This window comes from Tubulanus polymorphus, chromosome 1 (genome assembly GCF_964204645.1).
Source record: "Tubulanus polymorphus chromosome 1, tnTubPoly1.2, whole genome shotgun sequence".
Lineage (NCBI taxonomy): Eukaryota > Metazoa > Nemertea > Palaeonemertea > Tubulaniformes > Tubulanidae > Tubulanus > Tubulanus polymorphus.
In genome coordinates, this window is record NC_134025.1 from 14,218,064 (window position 1) to 14,239,341 (window position 21,278).

Below are 21,278 nucleotides of genomic sequence, written 5' to 3' on the forward strand. Positions count from 1 at the left end.
AGATGACACTCTGGACGAAGTTATAATTTTAGAATAATTCTCGAAATCTACGCTATAAGACAAATTCCTGTGCACAAGATGATTTTTGCGATATTGTTTCTGTGTAAAAAAGGTGATAAATTCGTTGTTTTATTTTTGCCCAAAAATTTTGCAAACAAAATTTCTACCTACCTACCGACTCATCCTGTTGAGTAGGTGATACGGCAAACACAATTTTTTGGGATGGCCTTATTTGAATATTTTTTTCATATTGTGAAACATATTTTTTTTAAAATATAATAGTTTCCCTGCCGCGCCTACCTGTACCCTACAAAATTTTGGACGTGGGCCGTAACCAAATGTATATCTCTGGTCTTATTTGACTACAAAATAATTCTTTAAGAAAGATAAAATACAATATAAACTTGTGGAACTTTGAAGTCACGAATTAAAAAGATTTTTCAAGCAATGCCCTTATTCCAAACAAGTTCTAGCTTTCAAGGTAAACCACACTTTGCCCATAGGCAATTTATTTACCCAGTGAGAACACTTATATCTATGAGACTGAAAGAGATTCACCTAATGCTCTGCATAGGCCTAAGTCACAATTTATCATCAAAACATGGAATTATAAAATATTCCTAATTTTTGATGGGTCCCGCAATTATATATATGATGTCTTGATATTTTGGGAAAAAGAAGATGTGCATAATCGAAAAGCAGGCGGTAGCCATATCAGAACTCAAAAGACAACTTGCTTATTTTTATATTAAGATTGCTTTTTCTTTTTTAAGCAAGGAATTAGTCTTTCTCTAAAGCTTATTTTTTTCAGAAAAAAAAGTTTAGTTGCGGCTTGCCTTATCTGGGCAGGCTAATATTCTGATATCATCTAAAATTCTAGCAAAGAAACGGATATGATATCAGATGATATCTATGGATTCTTATAGAAGAAATGGGAAGAAGGGGGAGAAGAAAAGAAAGAGGAAAGATTTTAGCGGGCTACCGTTATCATCGTTTCGCCAAAGCAATTTTAAATTTAGAGTAGTGCGCATATATTCTCAGATGGCACGATTCCTATTCGGCACGCAAAAACCGTAATGTTTCCAATGTCTCCGTTTTTGACGCATGCGCATTAGGCTTAGTAAGTGTTGAAAAAGTCTAAGTCGAGAAAACAGTACAGTGCGCAGGCGTCATGACAGTGTTTACATGTTTCAAAACTGGGTCATGTCACACACAGTACGGTATTCGCTTGAAATGAACCAGCGTGAACTTTAGCAGCGGGATCGTGATGTCTAAATAATCTCGTATCATATGCTTGCGTATTATAGACGGACGCCGGGCGCCGAAGGCGCCCGGAGGACGTCCCTTTGGTAAACGCGTATATGTGGATACTACGAAGTGTCTTCTTAACCGATTCTGACTAGCTGACAAAGTCAGAAAAAAATGACGTCACTTGACGTCCGGTTTGAAGTTCATGGGGAAATCGGAAGTAGAATTACGTCACGCTAAAATCCGGCAGCGAAATAACTAAAATAAGGCAATTTATGGATCGGGTTATTTCAGAATTTATTTATTTCATGAAATTTTGAACAAGATTGGGTCGATGAATAGTTTAACAATGAACCGCGTTGATCGAACGAGTTCGAAAATAGCTGAAATTCCCTTAGCAACGGGGAGCGAATTCATAATAAACAAACCACGCGCCGGGGCCCGGTTCAGCCATCGCAGGTTCGAATCCCGAAGAATTACGCTCTCGCACGCGCGTGCGACAGTCAACCCCAGCCGCAGCGCTGAAATATGTGATCATTTATCAAGTTTAATGACCCTAAAACTGCGATGAGTCGCGTTGTCGTACGATTTGCTTAAAATTTCAAGGCGGCACGGTCTCGCTCCGCGGAGCAGCGACATCGCGGTCGGCAAAAACATTAGTCTCCGCCCCTTCTTTCACCAAAAAAGGAATTCGGTACCGCTGGCCACGTGCGGTACTCGATTCCTGGTACTCGACATACCCCCGAGAATTAGAAACAAATAAATATTTTTTGCGAGAGAAATCAATTTTTGTATTGACATTTAAATTTTACTGCTGATAATTTATTCGATTTTTTCTTCTGGCAGAAAAAAATTATGCGATCGAAGCGTTTCAACGTGTCTTTCATTTTTTCTCGTCTTCCTTTACTTTTCAAATGGAGCTCATTTCTAAATTAACACCAGGTCAAATTCTTCAATCTTGCAAACCGTCTCCAGTTTCACCATAATGTCGGTTTATTACATTTCGGGTTTTACAAAGTGGTTTATACCATTGAAAAATTCCTGATACAAATCGAAATAGTAATCTTTTTAGCAGTGGTAAACCGACCTGTCCCGGGTAGCCAAACTCCAGTTTATATTTAGTTAAGAAATGGGTCAAGCTATTTTCATAGAAAATTGAATTTCATTTGATCTACAGATGAAATGAACAGGTTCGTCATAATTTTCCTAATCAAAATATAAGCCAAAATTTTTAATAACCAGAAATTAATCGAACCTTAAAGTTGAAGTTTCATCTTCTTTCCCCCACCACTTAACTACATGGCATCAGTTTTCATTTTTCCAAGCTTAACAATAAGAATTGATTTAATTTCTTCAATAATTTAATGCTCGGGGCCCAAATCTACAGAACAATTTCAACATCGAAATAAAATTGATAGACTTTAAGAGTTAGTAAGAGTTTCTTTCCATTTTCATTGACAACAATTAATTTTCTCGGTGTTCCTTTAGTCACTGACACTATTTTGAGTGTTTTTGTTACACTCCATGAACGAGGTTGTTTTCGAATCGTTATGATTTCTTAATCTTAGTCGTGAAAATTAAATCAAGCTGCGGTGACGAAGCGTCCGTCACTTAGATTTCATCTATTACATATTATGTTAATACAATTAAAAGAATTGTCCAAATAAATAAACAGTGACATTGGGGATCACCATAGAAAGTGCACCAAAGTTCATAATGGTTACCATTTCGAGATCAGCATTTTCGGGATTCGAACGTGATAGCGTCGTATAAAATAAATCAGCGACACTGGAGTCATCAAAGTTCAAATTGAAATGAAATAAGTTCAGTATTTTTCGGGGCTCGAATCTGGTAGCGCCGCAAAAATAAACGAGTGACACTCGGGTCATCAATGTTCAAATCGAATTGAAATAAGATGAAATAAGATAATTATTTATTGTGGGATTCGAATCTAATAGAAACGGAAACATTGGAGTCATCAAAACACACATTTATTATGCGTCCTGACATGACCCAGTTTTGAAAGTTCTGACATGTAGTGACGCCTGCGCACTCAACCGATTTCTGGACTTAGAGAATTTCACCAACACTCACTAATGCGCATGCGTTAAAAACGGAGACATCGGAAACATTACGGTTTTTGCATTCGGCACGCAACAGTCCCCTATTCTTAAATCACACCTCGACTCGAGCTAATGTTTTCTATCCACCACGCAATAGGTAGAAAGTTTCTAATGTCCGATAAGATAAGATAAGATAATTTATTACTCTCCAACCATTTCCATGGTACGTGGAGGAAAAAAAGATTTTGTTTACAAATATTTACATATCGAGAGAAAAATAAAAAATATTTTAAAAACATAAAAAGAGTATTTACAATATATACAAATACAGTGTACTATTTACAATTGACAGACTACAGGAGGGATCTATATACATCTAAACCATCTTTTATAAATTGTGCTAATTGAAAATTTGGAGTTTTTAATATATCAAAGTTTCTAAATGTTTCTAAATTCGGAATGGTATTGCGAAGTTCGGTAAGAATCTTACAATCAAAGAGAAAATGTAATTCATCCCCAAAAACATTGCAGATTGGGCACATTCTTTCGTTTCTAGGTATATGGAGATTAGAAAATCTATGTACAGGTAATAGGTGGGATCCTATTCTAAACTGAAAAAAACTAAAAACACAATTATCACCTAGTTGGTTAATATAATTCTCAAACTTAATATCGTTTTTGTATTCCCTGAAATTAATATATAACGGATTATTATTGATTTTGAAAATAGTCTCTTGTGCATACTGGTCACGTAGAATTTGTCTTACATATTTTGAGAACGCCCTAGAACTTTGCATATATTGTTGCATCCATACATAGGACAGACCGCAGTCATCAAAGGTTTGTTTAATACTGAAAAGCCAAGGACTAGTATGTTTGTCATTTAGATACAGATTACAGGAAATTCGATAGAGTATTGCATTAAGCTTAGATTGTTTGCCAGATACAGTTTTACACCAAAAATTAATCATTCTACGCTTTACTTCAATGAACAAAGGATAACGCCCTAACTCTGCTAACACCGGTAAATTATGAGAATACTTTGTTACCTTCATTAAAATCTTGCAAAAAAGACAATGAATATTTTCTAATAAGTCTAAATTTTCGTATCCCCATACCTCGCAACCATACATGGCAACAAGGGCAACGCACATATCGAATAATTTAAACATTACGTCGATTGGGAGTTTCAGGCGCCTACCCTTTTGGATAATAGAAAACATAGCTCTCATAGCTTTATCGTAAAGATATTTTCTTGCTTTAACCAAACTACCGTTCCAGTTGAATTTAACTCCGAGGTACAAATAATCTTCAACTATCTCCAATTCTTGGTTGCCAAACATAAATTTTGGAATTTGCTTAATTCTAGATTTACTTCGCGCAAAAACTAATATTTTTGTCTTATCGACATTTACAGTGAGGCCGTTGTCTGTGCAATATTCAAATAATGTATCTAAGTGTAACTGTAGTGATCTCTCATCCTCGGCAAGAATGACCGTGTCATCCGCATATAGGATAATAAATAAATTCAGTAAAGTATCAAGATCCTGATTACACCCCGAGTTCAGATGTTCCATAAACGATAAAGTTGAGTTACCACGGCTAATAGAAAATTCCTCAATATCATTCAAAAAAAAGAAAAAAGAATAGGTGACAGGTTTTCGCCTTGTCTTAAACCACGATCAGCTGCGAAATAATGCGACGTATTACCCTTAGACCTAACACATGATTTGACGGAATCATACATACTTTTTACTACATTCAAAAAATTACCGGTTATACAATTAGCTATGAGTTTCTTCCATAAAAAAACCCTACAAACCGAATCAAAAGCTTTCTTGAAGTCGACAAAGGCGCAGAAAAGTCTTCTTCCTTGACAAAGATACAACTCGACGATGGTTTTTAGGGTGTAAATATGATCGATAGTTGAGTATTTAGATCTAAAACCAGCCTGAGCTTCACTGATAATGTTGTTAATATCTAGGAATGAAGACAGTCTTTGATTCAATATACTTGTAAATAATTTGCCTAAACAGCTAACTAGTGTGATGCCTCTATAATTATCTGGATTGGCGGGGTCTCCTTTGTTTTTAAAAATGGGTTTAATGACGCCAACGGACCACATCTCTGGTACATGGCCAGTTTTAAGTACTAAGTTAAAAATATTTTGTAATATCGTTGCTATACATGGATACTCATTAACTTTCGGCATTTCATTGATAATTCCATCTATACCAGATGCCTTGTTGTTTTTCAATGAAGATATAGCTTTGCCTATTTCTTCAGTAGAAATTTCACAGTTTAACATGGAGTTGTCATAATCAGGTGGGTCATCATCTTGAGTTTCAGTAATGGTATCAGTCTGCTCGTTTACGTTAATATTCAAATCATTCAGTCTCATGAAGTGTTCAAGGAAAGTATCGATATCGATATTATCTTTGTCAACTGTTGTTACTGTCGCTGAGTTCAGCATAGACCAGTATTTCTTAGGGTAACTAATTTCACATTCTCTTAATTCTTTGATAAAGTTTTCTTTCTGTCTTCTTTTAGATTCTCGAATAGTTTTTTTATATTTCCTAGACGAGTTCTTTAAAAATTCTAAGTTTGCGGAATTCGGACAGCTCCTATATCTATTTCGCCTATAATTATACTCTTTTTGCGCTATTCTACAATCCCGACTAAACCACCTATTATACGCTTGCTTTTTACGGCTACTGCTCTGATTACGATTACGATTACGATTACGATTTATTTACACTCCAACCATTTCCATGGTATATGGAGGAAAACTATTACACATGTATATACAAGTATTTACAAAACAACACTAAAGTGATTAAAATTTAGAGAATGAAAACGTAACGAAATATATATATACATCAACTATTTACAATACTATATATACTATTATATACATCAACTATTTACAATACTATATATACTATTGGAGGGATCTATATACATCTAAGCCGGTCTTAATGAATTTAGCTAAGTTGACCGTTGGGTTTTTCAGAATATCAAGGGTATTAAAGGTATTCAAATTCAAAAAGTTTTTGCGTTGTTCGTTAAGTAAGGTACAGTCAAACAGAAAATGGGATTCGTCACCTAAAGTATTACAAGTGGGGCATATTCTATCGGCTCTGTCTAAATGAAGGTTTGAAAATTTGTTCACAGGTAAAATATAGGACCCGACCCTAAATTCAAATAAACTAGTTCCTAAGTCATCACCAAGTTCTATTATATACTTCTCTAATCTAATATCATTTTTATATTGCCTAAAGTTAGTGTATATCGGATTAGTATTTATGGCAGATACAGTTTCTTGAAGGTGCTGGTCACGGAGTATCTGTTTTATTCGTTTTGAAAAAGATTTACTGTTAGTCATGAATTGCTGCGTCCAAATGCAGGACAAACCACAGTCATCAAACGTTTTCTTTATATATGATAACCAAGGGCTCTTGAATTTATCCCTTAAAAATAAATTGAAAGATATTTTATAGAGTATTGAATTAAGTTTGGTTTGCTTTCCAGATACTGTTTTCACCCAAAAGTTAATCATCCTGCGTCTAACATCTATATTCAAAGGGTAACGTCCTAGCTCTGATAAAACTTGTAAGTTGCGAGAATATTTCGTCACTTTCATTAAAGGGTAACTGACACTTTTTTTTTTATTTCAAAATTCGATAAGTTCTATCGAACTAAGGAAGACTTTGAAATAGTTCTGTTCAAAAATGTGTAGTTTCCGCGAAAATCGTGATTTTGTAAGACAATTTTTGACCTCATTTCGTTGTATACATCGCGTTAGAAATCATCGGCAATTTCCGTCGATCTCCGGCGCTGTGACGTCAATAAAGTGAGCACTGAAAATTCTCTTCTATGAGATAACGTTGCGTTTTTACTACTCGGCGTGTTTTCACTGCTTTTTCTCAAATGCCAAATCGTTGTGTTTGCTTTGGGTGCGATTATTCGGATAGGGGTATATTTCTTTTTCCGAAGAATCCTGTTCTTCGAGAAAAATGGGCTTCTTTTGTAGGTTTAAAGCGATTGAATTGGAGCGGCCCAACGTCGAATAGCGTCGTGTGTTACCGGCATTTTACCAACGATGATTTCGTTAATAAAATGCAGTATGATGCACAATTTGCAAAGAGGTAAGTTTCATTCAGTCATCTTAACATTTATTCGAGACATGGTTTGAGAATAATTATTGTATGGGCTTGAAAATCACTGTTAAAAGGGTCGCATTTTCAAGTCCAATTCAAATCAATAAAATTTATTTTTTCCACGCGCGGTATCCAATTCATAATTTTTTATGTCAATGCCGTTTAACTTTTGTTTGCTAAGCGTGATTGTAAAACCATGCCTTCTAGGTCAGCTTACATCGTGTGACAATAGAAACATCTTTTCATTGAACTACTACTATAGGCCACAGTGCATTGGCCATCGTACAATAGGCTTTTATTGTCATTGTGAGTGCCTTACTTCACTCACTAACTACAATAACAAAATGAATATTTCACGAGCCTTGTGAATTAACGGTTGCCTTTTGCTTGAAATAGATTGTTGCTGAAACAAGGAGCCGTGCCATCGATCCACACTGTGATAGAAACCCCTGAATCTACATCTCAACCAGAGGATTTCTTCTCGCCACCACGAAAGCCTGGACGAAAAGTGTTTGAGAAGAGGGAGAGACGGCGAGTCATTGCTGAGACTGAGAGCCAGGTTTTGCATAATCTTCAGTATAATATTTTAATCATGAATGATATTTTCCTTTCTTTTGTATAAAACTTCATTTATCATTGCAGTGATGAATCGGATAAGTCGTATAAAGACCAAACCAAGATTATTGTGTTCCAGTCAGCAATTCTGCAGCTGTTACAATACTGCCGGCGCTGTGGAAGAGAGAACCAAGTTTGGAAGAGGCACAGAGGAACAATGTTGACTGTCAGAACAAATTGTTTGAATTGTGGTGAAACTACTGAATGGTCCAGCCAACCAACAGTTGCTCGAGGAATTCCTATATTGGATGTTTTATTAAGTGCCATGGTTCTTTTAACAGGAAGTTTGCCCACAAAAGTTTTTCGACTGTTCAAGTAAGTTGCAGTAAAAACAATACTTTCAGTCTAATCAAACATAATTTTTTAAAGTTATAAATGTAATGGTCAATCCAATTTCAGTTTCATGAATATAAAGGCTCAGAGTACCAGGACATATTTCCGGTACCAGAAAAACTATCTTCACGATGCTGTTTCATCTGTGTGGGAAGCAAGTAGATCGGCACTTGTCAACAAATTACCAGGGCCACGATTGCTTGCTGGTGATGGACGTTGCGATTCTATGGGTCATTCTGCTAAATTTGGAAGTTACACTCTGATGGATTTAATAACTAACAAAGTGATCGCGTTTCAACTTGTTCAGGTATGTCAGAACCATAAAATCTTGCTTTTTCCTGAATTTAAAACAGAGAAAGGTTTACGTCTATCTTTGTTATTGATTTTTTTAGTCGAATGAGGTAAAGAATTCAAATGCAATGGAATTGGAAGGCTTAAAGCGTTGCCGAATACAGATAGGAAACCTGAAAGTGATGGCATTTATTTCGGATATGCACATTCAAATTACTAAATGGACAAGGGAAGTTTGGAATGTAGCTCACTATTATGACTGCTGGCACGTTGTTAAAAGTAAGTTCAAAAATTCTTTGTGTAGAATTTACATATCACTCACGGAATCAAAAATGAGACGAAATACTAATTTTTCATTTCAAGGTATAACCAAGAAACTAGAAATAATGTCAAGGAAAAAGGAATGTGAAGAAATCAAGGATTGGATAAAGTCAATAAAATGTCATTTGTACTGGTGCGCTGCATCATCATCACCCGGGGATAAAGAAGGCATCAGTAAAAAATGGTCATCAGCAGTCAAACACATCCAAGACAATCATGAAGACTGCAGCCATGAACCCATAACATCAGAAAAGAAATAGCTTTATCCAGGTAAGATATTATCTATTGCAACTACTGAATCAGAAATTATATCTAATTTCATGTGATGAAACATTTGATGTACTATTTACAGGATCTTTGGTTGGTGATTCTATGCAAAAATATCTGACGAATACACGGGTTATAAATAAAGTGAAGATGATGTCACCATACGGCCAGACCAGTAAACTGGAGTGTCTTCACAGTTTATTCAATCATTTTGCCCCGAAGATGATTCAGTTTTCTTACAATGGAATGACAAGCAGGTAAGCAAAGTATATAACAATTGAGTGATTTCTATTTTTTCATACATATGTCCCTGCTAAGACTTATATCAATGTCTTATGTCTTCTCTTAGGTTACAAATAGCTGCCCTACATTTCAATGAGAATAGTGACAGAATACAAGGCACAAAGATTGATGGGACAAAAAAATATAGCATTGTCTATCCAAAATACAAGGACACCCACACATTACGAAAACTACTCACTGATGCCACTTATGGTGAATATTAAAGTCATTAACTAAACTTATGTAAATAATTCATTACCAAACACATTGTTGGCTAACAGTGTTTTTTATTTCAGAATATGTCGACATTTGCTGGAACAAGATACTCGAGGACGTGGAAGAAGCAGATAGGCCGAGGAAAATAATCACAGTACCACCAAATCTCACATCAAACAAAGAAAAAATCACCAAAGAGGAAGCCATCGCAATGCACAGGACAAGATTCAAAAAAACTAATAGATGATTGAATGGTAAGTCTCTTGACATTTGTATTGAAGGTATAATTTCATTTAAAATTGTAATACATGCACATGAAAACATGACAATTATATTGATTTTCTTAAAAAATACATTCTTTTTAGGTCTGCGGAAAAAATGATGACCCGAAGTGATGATTTAATTCGAAAAATAATGTACGAAGAAATATATTTGAAATTTGGCAGTTCAAAGATACCGAGTACGTTTTATTTCAACATCAGGAATCATGATATATCTTGTATTCGTTTTATAATTCAACCTAAAATATTTTTCATGTCTTTTTCAGGTGATAAAGACAAAATATCTACATTTGCATGGGAAGATTAATGGTGAAACTACAAGTCTAAGTGAAAGTTGTAGACACCAGTTCACTCAATAAATGATCTGTAGAAAATTGATAGGAAACTGAAAATAAAATTATTGATCTGCTTAAGCATAACAAAACTGCTCCTTACTTGAACAATTAATTGCGATCAGATGTTTAAATTAGAACTCAATGGATTGAAAGCAAAACGTTTTATACATTATAAATATGCAATAAAATTTATATTTTATATCTAAGCGATGTCATTGTTTTATTAAAATATCTGTAAGAAAAGCACAAGTTAAGAAGAATATATAAACATCGTTAGAATTTTTAAGTTGAATTCTTCTATTTTAATTCATTATGGTCCATCAATCGACACATTACGAAATCCTTTATATACATGGTCCTCCTCATAACCGTCCTCAGGGAAATGTGCGCGGATGCACGAAACGACACAAGCAGGCAAAATTCTCCTATTCTCCTTGCCCAAATATCCCCAACACCACCGAACAAATGATCTGTATGCTACATGTCTTAATTTCGCATTTGCTGGCCCTTCAAAACTTTTCCGTCCGTACTGCCGTTTAAATTCGGTCCACATCAGCTGCAGGACCCAAGGGTTCAAACAGATCGAAGCGAAAGCTGCTGTGTCCGTCATGCAGGTCTCTTCATTTTGTCCGGACTCCTCCCAAACCCATTCCAGTCTTCTTTTCACGACATCAATCTCCATACAGCACACACACTCTTGCTCCGTCTCTAAGATCTGACAGTGTCCACATTGGCACCTAAAAAGATTATCCATAAAAATATTTTTAAGGTATGGATATAGGTATCTACTTGTTGTAAGCCTATGCTGATGCAATGCAGTGCAAGAATAGTCCAGCAGTGCCAGCACAACGACGTTGAATCGCACTGAGCTTTTGAAACGAACATGATAAGATTCTCTCAACTTCGCCAACAAAGCTCAAAAACCTATAATTAAATCTACGGCTTAATGAATCTTAAAATATATATTTTTAAGTTAATTGTTATATGAACATACCACTGATTCAGATTATGCAGCTCCAAACGGTTTATTCGGCCTTCGTCGTCGTCTCCCTCTGCCTCCGGTCTGGGTTCATCGCCGTTTCGCTTCGGTTCTGCCTCTGGTTCGTATAAATACGGCCCGATCATTAATTCCTCTTCGTCACTTGTTTCCTGCCATTCAAAATCACTAAGCGATTCATCTGAATTTGATGCCGAAGTGGCATTAAATTCAGATGAATCGCTCCCATTGTCCGATTCTCTATTCATTTCTATAGACGCCATTATTGAGTCGCTGCCTTTAATGACGTAGTTCTATAAATAGCCCGCAGTACACGTGTTTTTCCGGAACGATGTAAACAAAACGAGGCGCGCGAAAATCAAAATCATCAAATATCATTATAAATTGAAATTTTTTCCGATCTTTCAAATTGTCAATCTCAATAGTATACTATAATGAATCATTTTATTCCAAAAGTAGAAAATTCTTGAAAAAGTGTCAGTTACCCTTTAAGATTTTACAGAAGAAGCGATGAATATTTTCTAATAAATCAAGATTTTCATATCCCCAGATCTCACACCCATACATGGCTATTGGAGCAACACACGTATCAAATAATTTAAACATAACATCTATGGGCAATTTCAAACGTCTGCCTTTTTGAACGATCGAAAACATAGCTCTGATAGCTTTATCGTAAAGATACTTTTTTGCCTTAGCAAAGTTACCATTCCAATTGAATTTTACTCCGAGATAAACATAATCTTTAACTACCTCTAACTCTTGATCACCAAACATAAATTTCGAAATCGTTTTTATCCGGGATTTACTTCGCGCAAATACTAGTACTTTAGTTTTCTCTGGGTTAACAATGAGACCATTAGCCGCGCAATATTCAAATAAGGTATCTAAGTGTAGCTGAAGAGATTTCTCATCCTCAGCAAGAATAACTGTATCATCTGCGTATAGTATTATGAATAAATTCAGTAAAGTATCAATATCCTGATCACGATTCAAATTTAGTTTTTCTATAAATGACAAAGTTGGTTTTCCACGATCAATGAAAAATTCTTCAATGTCGTTTAAGAATAACGAAAAGAGGATAGGTGAGAGATTTTCGCCTTGTCTTAAGCCTCTATCAGCTGCAAAGTATTGTGACGTGCAACCATTTAATTCAACACATGATTTTATGGAGTTATACATATTTTTGACCACATTGAAAAAGTTTCCATTAACATTGTTAGCAATTAATTTTCGCCATAACTTTACCCTACAAATCGAGTCGAAAGCTTTCTTAAAATCAACAAAGGCGCAAAAAAGTCTTCTTCCCTGACAAAGATACAGCTCTACGATTGTTTTAAGCGTGTAAATATGATCAATGGTGGAATATTTCGATCTAAAGCCAGCCTGGGCTTCACTTATAATGTGATTCGTATCTAGAAATGTTGACAATCTTTGATTTAGGATACTTGTAAATAATTTACCAAGACAGCTAACTAAGGTAATACCTCTATAATTATCAGGATGAGAGGGATCGCCATTCTTTTTGAAAATGGGTTTGATGACGCCTATAGACCACATCTCTGGAACATATCCTGTTTTAAGAACTAAATTGAATAATTTTTGTAATATATCAACTAAAAACGGATACTGACTAACTCCCAGCAGCTCATTCGTGATTCCATCAATGCCTGGGGCCTTATTGTTTTTGAGTAAAGAGATAGCCTTAATTACCTCATCACTGGTTATATCACTGTTCAAAATATAATTGTCATAGACAGGATGGTCACCCACGTCTGGGGGCTCATCACCGTCATCGGTTTCATTGTTAACATTATTCAAATCATTTAATCTCATAAAATGTTCAAGAAAAATATCAATATCTATATTAGCCTCATTATTTTTTGTTCCGCTCGCAGAGTTTAGCATCGACCAATACTTTTTTGGGTTATTAATTTCGCATTCTCTCAATTCCTTAATAAATTCATCCTTTTGTTTCTTCTTATTTTCTCGGATGACCTTTTTATAGTTTTTAGACGAGTTCTTAAGGGACTCAAAATTGGAAAGGGTAGGGCAACCCCTATATCTTTTTTTTCATATAATTATATTTCTTCTGTGCGTCTCTACAGTCCCTGCCAAACCATCTGTTGCGGACCGGTTTTTTGCAGTTATTACTTTTCCTACTTTTTCTATGGTACATCAAATTACACTCATCAGCACTTGATAATAAAGAAGATACAAATCTATCGGTAAGTCCATTAATGTCATCTGGCGATTGATTTCCTAGATCTTGCAACCCGTCCAACAGTAACTTATCTAAATCATTATCTCGTAATCTTGATTCTACATTCAGGAAAAATTGATTTGATCTAGTACTGACCCACCTAATTGAAGTTTTAAAGTTCGCGTGTTCATTACCCCTTTCATTATCGCTAGCAATGGTGTCCCTAGAATTCGTATACACGCACAGATTAATAGGATTATGTCCATCAGATAATAATGGGTCAAAAGGCATTATTTCAAAGTCCTCAACATAACCAAACAGTTCTAAATCACACACAAAATAATCGATGACACTAGTGTTCCTAAAAGTATAATTACCTGTCTGATCATTGCCACATCTGCCATTGAGGATAATTAGTGAATGGTTCTTACACAAATCTATTAGTTGATAGCCTGTATTATTCTTTCTTTTGTCCTGATTATTTCTAGTAGTGGGAACGCCTAAATTAATCAATGAGTCAACAATAGGGTCTAAGTTATCATCTTGAATTATCTGATTATCAGGTTCCAAAAAGTCTGGCATACAAGCGGTGTGAGCATTAAAGTCACCAGAAATTAACACATTGAAATCATACTCAACTTTCAATTGCAATAACTCTATTTCAATTTCTCTGATAGCTATTTCTGAATAATAACGACTATTTTCTGGAGGAATATAAATTACACCTAAAAGTACATGTTTGTCGCGATTAAATAAATCTTTATCTAATAAATACCAAGATACAAACTGAGAGTCAGTCGAAATTGGTTTTATTTTATTTTTCATGAACTTCCTATATATGATACCGACGCCACCTGATCCTTTTTTTGAAAACTTTTTCCTATTTTTAAAGTGCGCCATATGGGAGGCGGGCAAGCTACAACCTAAATTACCGTCTAAATCATCTAAGTGAGTTTCAGTTAGACATGTGATGTCATTATTGCTAATAAATTCACAGAATTCTGGGATATCGAGTTTAGCTATAAGGCCACATACATTCAGCGTAGAAAACTTTAATGATGATTTGATACAAGGAATTTCACTTATGTTTGCTGCGTTTGCTGTACTAGTTACATTTTGCTTATTTAAATCAGAAGTGTTAATATTTCGCTTATTTACATCAGAAATGAAATGGTTAGGAGTTACATCAGGTACATGATTGTTACTATTTACATCAGGGTATGTATCTACCGTATGAGAATTTACATGCGAGCCAACGATATCTCTATTTACATTTGGATAACTGTCACATAAATTTACACTATTTACAAATTCTATAACATAACAACAACTTCGAGATACAAGGACAGTCCGGTCTACGAATTGTACGCTAAGTCCCTCCGCTGGTTCCTAGTGGCTGTCCATCGGTACGCGGTCACGGTTTTCGCGGATAACGAGTTTGTCCCGTACAAAGAAAGCTTGTTTTCCGTTCGCTTTCGCGGCTCTCAGCTCGGGTAGCTTTTCGCGTCGTCTCGCCGCCCATTCCTCAGGCACCTGTTCATTCAGTCCTAAAGACGAGCCCGCGAGATTTTTCGCAACTGAACGTACCAGTTCACGATCTTTGAAGAACTCGAATTTTGCAACAATTGGGCGCGGTTTTTTCTGTTCGTTTTTCCTTCGTCCAAGGCGATGTGTTCGCGCGAATTTGAATGAGTCCACGGTCGTCTTCGGTAACTTAAGGTCTTTCTCGCAAAAGCCTTTAATTAAGTCCTCGGTATTCTCATTTTCGGATTCCTCGACGCCGTAAAAGATCAAATTATCGCGCATGCTACGCCATTGCTGATCTAGGAGTAGTTCATGGTCCGATTTGATAATTGCGTCCTGATCAGCGACGACTTTCTCTAAATCGCGAACTTTGCTTCTAAGTTGTTCGTTTTCACTCTTTAGTTGTAATACGTCCTGGTGGCAAAATTCAAGCGATTGTTTAACTTCGGTCATGTCCCTCTGCAAGTCGTCTAGAAGCTCTAATTTCGAAAGCTGGGAAAGAATCGCATCAAGTTTTGACGATATTCCATTGTCTGCTTCCACACGTGATGCCGTTTCCTCAGTCGATTTATGATTCTGGCGATTCGGACGATTTGATGCTGCAGTCTTCTGCTTCTTGTTAGGGGGTGAAACACTTTGTCTTCCCGCCATTTTCTCCAGGTCTCACCGAATATCACACAGATTTTGTGGTTGAAAAAGAAAAACAAATCGGTTAAGTTTCAATATATAGAAACGGGATTAACTGGACGCAAAGAATTAAACTAATCTAGGCCCTACGCACGTTAGTTCGTTTGTCATCAACCGGTGCGATTAGTCTTTGTCGACTATGCAATGTTAATTCGTTTGATATAAGCTAGTTTTTAGTGTCTGTCGTGGCCGAATAATTAATACTAAATTCTCAGCTAATACGGGCTAAACGCACAAAAACGGCAACGGAATATAATAGATCTAAGGTAGAAAAAATAGTTTCCTTGGATAATGTTTGTAAGTGAAATGTGAAAATTTACCTTGACGGTCGTTTAAGTAATTCAAGGAGCGCGCCGAAAGTACGTCCGCACAGTTCAGTACACCGCCGTGATTCGACAGTACCGGTAGCGCCGCTACTTAGCAACAATAAGAACTAATGTTATTGACGATGTTTTGTTAAGTGGAAAGACGCCGAGTACCAGTATATATCCGATAGGTTCGAATCCCCAATTTCTTCGGGATGTTTTGATTTTAAAATAGCGATCGTTTTAATAGATTTGGTGTACCTTATTAAACTTACCCACCGGCACCACACCTGCCGGATGTAAAACAGGGAACGTCCTATTCCAATGACGCTAAAGATTTAGTGTGAATTTTATGGTACTGTAAAGGCGGTATGAATTGAATTCAGCGTATAGACTGAGAGTAAAGTATTTTAAGGCGAACTCTAATGGGCTGTTGCACATCGTCGAAAGACTTCTCATCGATACTTGATAAAAATGAAATAAAACATCTAGTTCCAATTATGTCATGTAAGCGTAAACATTTATTTTGAAAATCTCAACCATACATCAAAACATTTTAAAGCCTTCTATATCAAATGCAATCTTTTGCTAACATAAACAATGGACAAATGGCCATATCTCTATCATATTAATTTTATCACGAATGCTAAATATTGCGATATTAATTGAAATCGTTCAACCAACAAATGAATTTAGTTAATCATCACAAACCATTCATATCCTTGGCAAAAGACTTATAAGCTTTTAGAATATCCAAACAGGAAAACTTTAGTCTCATTTCTATGCGAGTAGAAATACATTATCATTATAACATCCATATCGTTGCATTATATATAACATCCATATCTTTGCACTATATATATGTTTATAATGTCATATCTCTTAATAATAATCAATCCAATAATTAAATCAATAATACTAATTTATTTTAAATTAATAATTGATAATTAAACTATCAATTCTGCTATAATTGAGTTACACATGAGGTAAAAAAATTATGACATAAAAACTCCTGTCAGAGTAATAGAAATAACTGTCTAATACATGAAATAACACATTTTATAGACGGACGCCGGGCGCCCGGAGGACGTCCCTTCGGCAAACGCGTATATGTGGATACTATGAAGTGTCTTCTTAACCGATTCTGACTAGCTGACAAAGTCAGAAAAAAATGACGTCACTTGACGTCCGGTTTGAAGTTCATGGGGAAATCGGAAGTAGAATTACGTCACGCTAAAATCCAGCAGTCCATTAACTAAAATAAGGCAATTTATGGATCGGGTTATTTCAGAATTGATTTATTTCATGAAATTTCGAACAAGATTGGGTCGATGAATAGTTTAACAATGAACCGCGTTGATCGAACGAGTTCGAAAATAGCTGAAATCCCCTTAGCAACGGGAGCGAATTCATAATAAACAAACCACGCGCCGGCCGCGGCCCGGTGCCACGCGGTTCGGCGCGCAGGTTCGAATCCCGGAGAATTACGCTCTCGCGCGCGCAGCTGTCATTCCCAGCGGCAGCAGTGAAATACACTTTTTTAATCAAAAGTAACGACCCTAAAAACTGCGGTGAGAGTCGCGTTAGAGTCGTAAAATTTCTCGGCCAGCGCGGCGGCGGATCGGCACGGCGTAGTCTCGCTCTCGAGCAGCAGCAACATCGCGGTCGGCAAAAACATTAGTCTCCGCCCCTTCTTCACCAAATAAGGAATTCGGAACCGCTGGCCGCGTGCACTGCTTATTTTGAACCGTATTCCCGGCGGATTAGAAAGAAATGTATATTTTTCGCAAGAGAAATCACTTTTTGTACTGACATTCGCATTTCCTGCTAATTCGAGTTTTTTCTAGCAGAAAATAATTTTCCGATTTGTACGTTTCAACGCGTATTCGATTTTTTTTCTTTTTGAAGGTAATTAAGAAATGCGTTGTAATCTTCTCATCTTCCTTTTATTTCCAAATGGAGCTAATTTCTAAATTAACTACCAGGTCAAAATTCTTCAATATTGCAAAAACCCCTCTCAGTTTCCACCATAGAAATGTCATTGGTTACATTATGGTTTCACAAAGAGTTTTAAACCATTAAAAAATGACACTTTATCTAAACCGAAAGAATAATGTTTTTAGCAGACAGTGGTACCGAGACCTGATTTATAAGAAATTTTTCAAGTTTTTTTTCTCGCAAAAATTAAAATATTAAATTTCATTTGATCTTATAATATAAGATTAAAGAATTCTGAGGTTTGATTCATTTCTGAAATTTGGGCTTATAATATATCAAGCCCAAATTTCAGAAATGAATCAAAACTTACAGTTACAGAGTTACAGTTTCATCTTCTTTCTTCCCACCCCTTAACTCGAGCATTAATTTTAAATTTTCCAAGTTTTGACTAAGAATTGATTTAATTTCTTCATTAATTCATTGCTTTGGGTTCAACTACAGTACAATTTCAATATGAAATATTGGAGTTGATTCTCTTTCCAGTTTCATTAACAACATTTAAGTGTGCTCCTTGTCACTGACAATATTTTGAGTGTTTTCGACTTCGTTACCCCTACTTGAGGTTGTTTTCCCCAATCGCTATCATTTCTTACTATGAAAAATTGAATCAAGCTGTGACGAGGCGTCCGTCACTTAGATTTCATCTATTACATATTAGAATGAACTGAGCTCTGAATCTGATGAAAATATTAAATCTGAGATCTTACGAATGATGTTATTTTAGCCCTCTACTTCTGAAAACTGAATAGCGCGCTGTGAACTTCAACTTCAAAACAAATTTGTTGAACAGCAGTGTATCGAAAAACTGTACGTACAGTAGTAATAGGGGTAATGGGCTTTCAGGCCAAAGGTCGAACGGTCGAGCCCATTAAAAAACAAAATATTAAAAGTAATTAAAAAACTATAATATATTTTCATAACCGCGTGCATTTTATATCAAAACTAAATATTTATTCTAAGATATCAATAATATAAAAAGCATATTGTATTAAATCAATTAGTCGCTCCACTTCGCTACCGCTCCGCTCCGCGACTAATTGATTTAATTACAATACACAAATTCAAATAATCAAATATATTCAAATGATAATAATTATTCTATTATTCAACTGAAATGCACGCGGTTATGAAAATATATTATAGTTTTTTAATTACTTTTAATATATGTTATTAATGAACTCGATCATTAAACCTTTAGCTTGAAAGCCCATTACCCCTATTACTCTTAAAATATTCACATAAATGAATAACATTTAAATCATTGAACTTCTAAAATCAATTTTAATAAAAAATATAGTATTAAAATGGAAGCAAATAAGTACTACTGCCCAACATGTAATATCGATATAGATAAATCCCAAAAAGCAAGACACAATAAAACTAAAACACATTTGTTTTTAGTCCAGTTGGTTAAAGCAAAGACATTTATCGAATTAAGGAACTCAACATATAGTGAAAAATATGTTGAATCGTTATAAACGCCTGATAATACTCAGCTATATAGTTGGTTGTATTAGCTCTAGTAAACATATGTTACCAGCTTATATTTCAATTGTAAAGAGTTAATTAATTTCATTGATCTAAATGCCTTTATTATTGATTTTTTTTTCAACTTCAACGCGTTGTGTATACGGCGAACGTAGCAAATCACAAATCTCATAATCTACAAGTCTCAACACGCTTGTTCTAGATGTTTATACTAGAAAATGATTCTATTTTAACCTATATACATTCAATGTACAGAGCCATAGAATAAATCTATAAATTCGCAGCTGTTACAGTTGTTACTATAACAACGAGATATTATGACTCATAATATTACAAACTGTGCTGGAATATTCTAGAAAGGCGCGCCGGAACTAGATGATGTGGCATAATCAACAACGTGTCATTCTAGAAATCGCCCCGGAAATGGATATACGCTGTAATATTGTGCTCAGGATATTCTATCTTTCGAAACGAAATTAGGAGTTTATAGTTTACAATTATAAATCTAAATGTAAGTACTGTTTTTTGTAGTTATTGGGGCTATTAAATATGAAACCTTTAAGTGCTTTTGACAACTACAACTTCATACAGTTAATTCTATTTTACGTTAGATAGTTAATAACTTGAACTATAATAAGTTATAATAATTAGAAACGATAGACTTGAAAATATTTATATCATATAATATCGCGGTTCCTGTTCTACCGCTGATATCTTTTAGTTGAATAAAATGTCGTGTGTATCAAGAAGTACTCTTGATTCTCAGAGGACAACCGAAATAGAAGATGAACCAACCGAAATGGAAGATGAACCAACCGAAATGGAAGATGAACCAACCGAAATGGAAGATGAACCAACCGAAATGGGTGCTGAAGTAAAAGAATCTTTCGATATAGAAGATGAAACGTTAGAAGAAGTTAAAAAACATTTATATTACCATCAAGAAATGACATTAATTTTAGAAAAAATTATAGAAAACCAGCAATCAAGCGTAACATCATTACCAAAAAAGCCAACAACCAATGTAGAAATATTGCTAAGACTAAAAGGAACAAAAATTAAAAAGAAAATGAGTGGAAATGAGTTAAATAAGTTTTTTAAATCAAAATTATCAAATGAAAAAGATGTAAGTTTTAAAGAAATAGAAGGTATAACATCATTTAATGAAATAACTGTTTTATTGAAAAAAAATTATAGAACCTTGTTATTCAAAAAAGCAAAGCATTTATGGGATTATATCATTTTCGGGGATTGTTTAAATAGGGGATTTTTAATGTTTAATAAACAAACTGCGGGGATTCCTTGGGCTTCTTGGGTTAAAAAATATATAGGTATCAGTGTTGGGCATGAAAGAAAATTAAGGAGCGTAGGTAGATTAATTACATATAAAAGATTCAAATTATTAAGTTTGTCATTTAGTGAAGTAATCAGATATATGCCAGAAATTGAAAAAATGCTTGTCAATGATCCAGAAATTGAAAAGTTCTGGTTGGAATTATAAATCAAATTATGTACAACGACTGAACAACTTGTATAATGTATTGTGTAAATCTGTTTGGTGAATTTTTATGTTCGGTCGTTTCTATTTCTAGAATGAATATATAATTATGATTAGCGCATGCGCATTGATCAAAAGCGCGCACGAATGCGCGGTTTGCTCAGTT

The 21,278-nt window shown here is 35.2% G+C and overlaps 2 protein-coding genes across 2 annotated transcripts; one reads left to right on the forward strand and one right to left on the reverse strand.

The window, feature by feature from the left end:
• The first annotated feature begins 7,931 nt into the window (after nt 1–7,931).
• Nucleotides 7,932–10,485, forward strand: LOC141915410 (uncharacterized). The gene is made up of 10 exons (XM_074806929.1): nt 7,932–8,030; nt 8,114–8,401; nt 8,486–8,726; nt 8,812–8,989; nt 9,074–9,301; nt 9,384–9,555; nt 9,648–9,793; nt 9,877–10,050; nt 10,162–10,256; nt 10,344–10,485. Exons 2-5 carry the CDS (start codon nt 8,244–8,246, stop codon nt 9,289–9,291), a joined length of 795 nt encoding a protein of 264 aa, XP_074663030.1. The 5' UTR covers nt 7,932–8,030; nt 8,114–8,243; the 3' UTR covers nt 9,292–9,301; nt 9,384–9,555; nt 9,648–9,793; nt 9,877–10,050; nt 10,162–10,256; nt 10,344–10,485.
• Nucleotides 10,486–10,490: 5 nt separating this feature from the next.
• On the reverse strand, nt 10,491–11,703 carry LOC141915409 (P2X purinoceptor 7-like). Its single transcript, XM_074806928.1, has 2 exons — nt 11,407–11,703; nt 10,491–11,149 (listed from the first exon to the last, which is right to left on the reverse strand). Exons 1-2 carry the CDS (start codon nt 11,670–11,672, stop codon nt 10,723–10,725), a joined length of 693 nt encoding a protein of 230 aa, XP_074663029.1. The 5' UTR covers nt 11,673–11,703; the 3' UTR covers nt 10,491–10,722.
• Nucleotides 11,704–21,278: the final 9,575 nt, after the last annotated feature.

What these genes read in the sequence shown, in the direction of transcription:
- LOC141915409 (XM_074806928.1), bottom strand. Translation starts at nt 11,672, where the DNA reads ATGGCGTCTATAGAAATGAATAGAGAATCGGACAATGGGAGCGATTCA. An exon ending in CTGCATAATCTGAATCAGTG is followed by an intron (nt 11,150 to 11,406) that starts GTATGTTCATAT and finishes TAATCTTTTTAG; the next exon opens with GTGCCAATGTGGACACTGTC.
- LOC141915410 (XM_074806929.1), top strand. Translation starts at nt 8,244, where the DNA reads ATGTTGACTGTCAGAACAAATTGTTTGAATTGTGGTGAAACTACTGAA. An exon ending in TCGCGTTTCAACTTGTTCAG is followed by an intron (nt 8,727 to 8,811) that starts GTATGTCAGAAC and finishes TGATTTTTTTAG; the next exon opens with TCGAATGAGGTAAAGAATTC. An exon ending in CTGCTGGCACGTTGTTAAAA is followed by an intron (nt 8,990 to 9,073) that starts GTAAGTTCAAAA and finishes TTTCATTTCAAG; the next exon opens with GTATAACCAAGAAACTAGAA.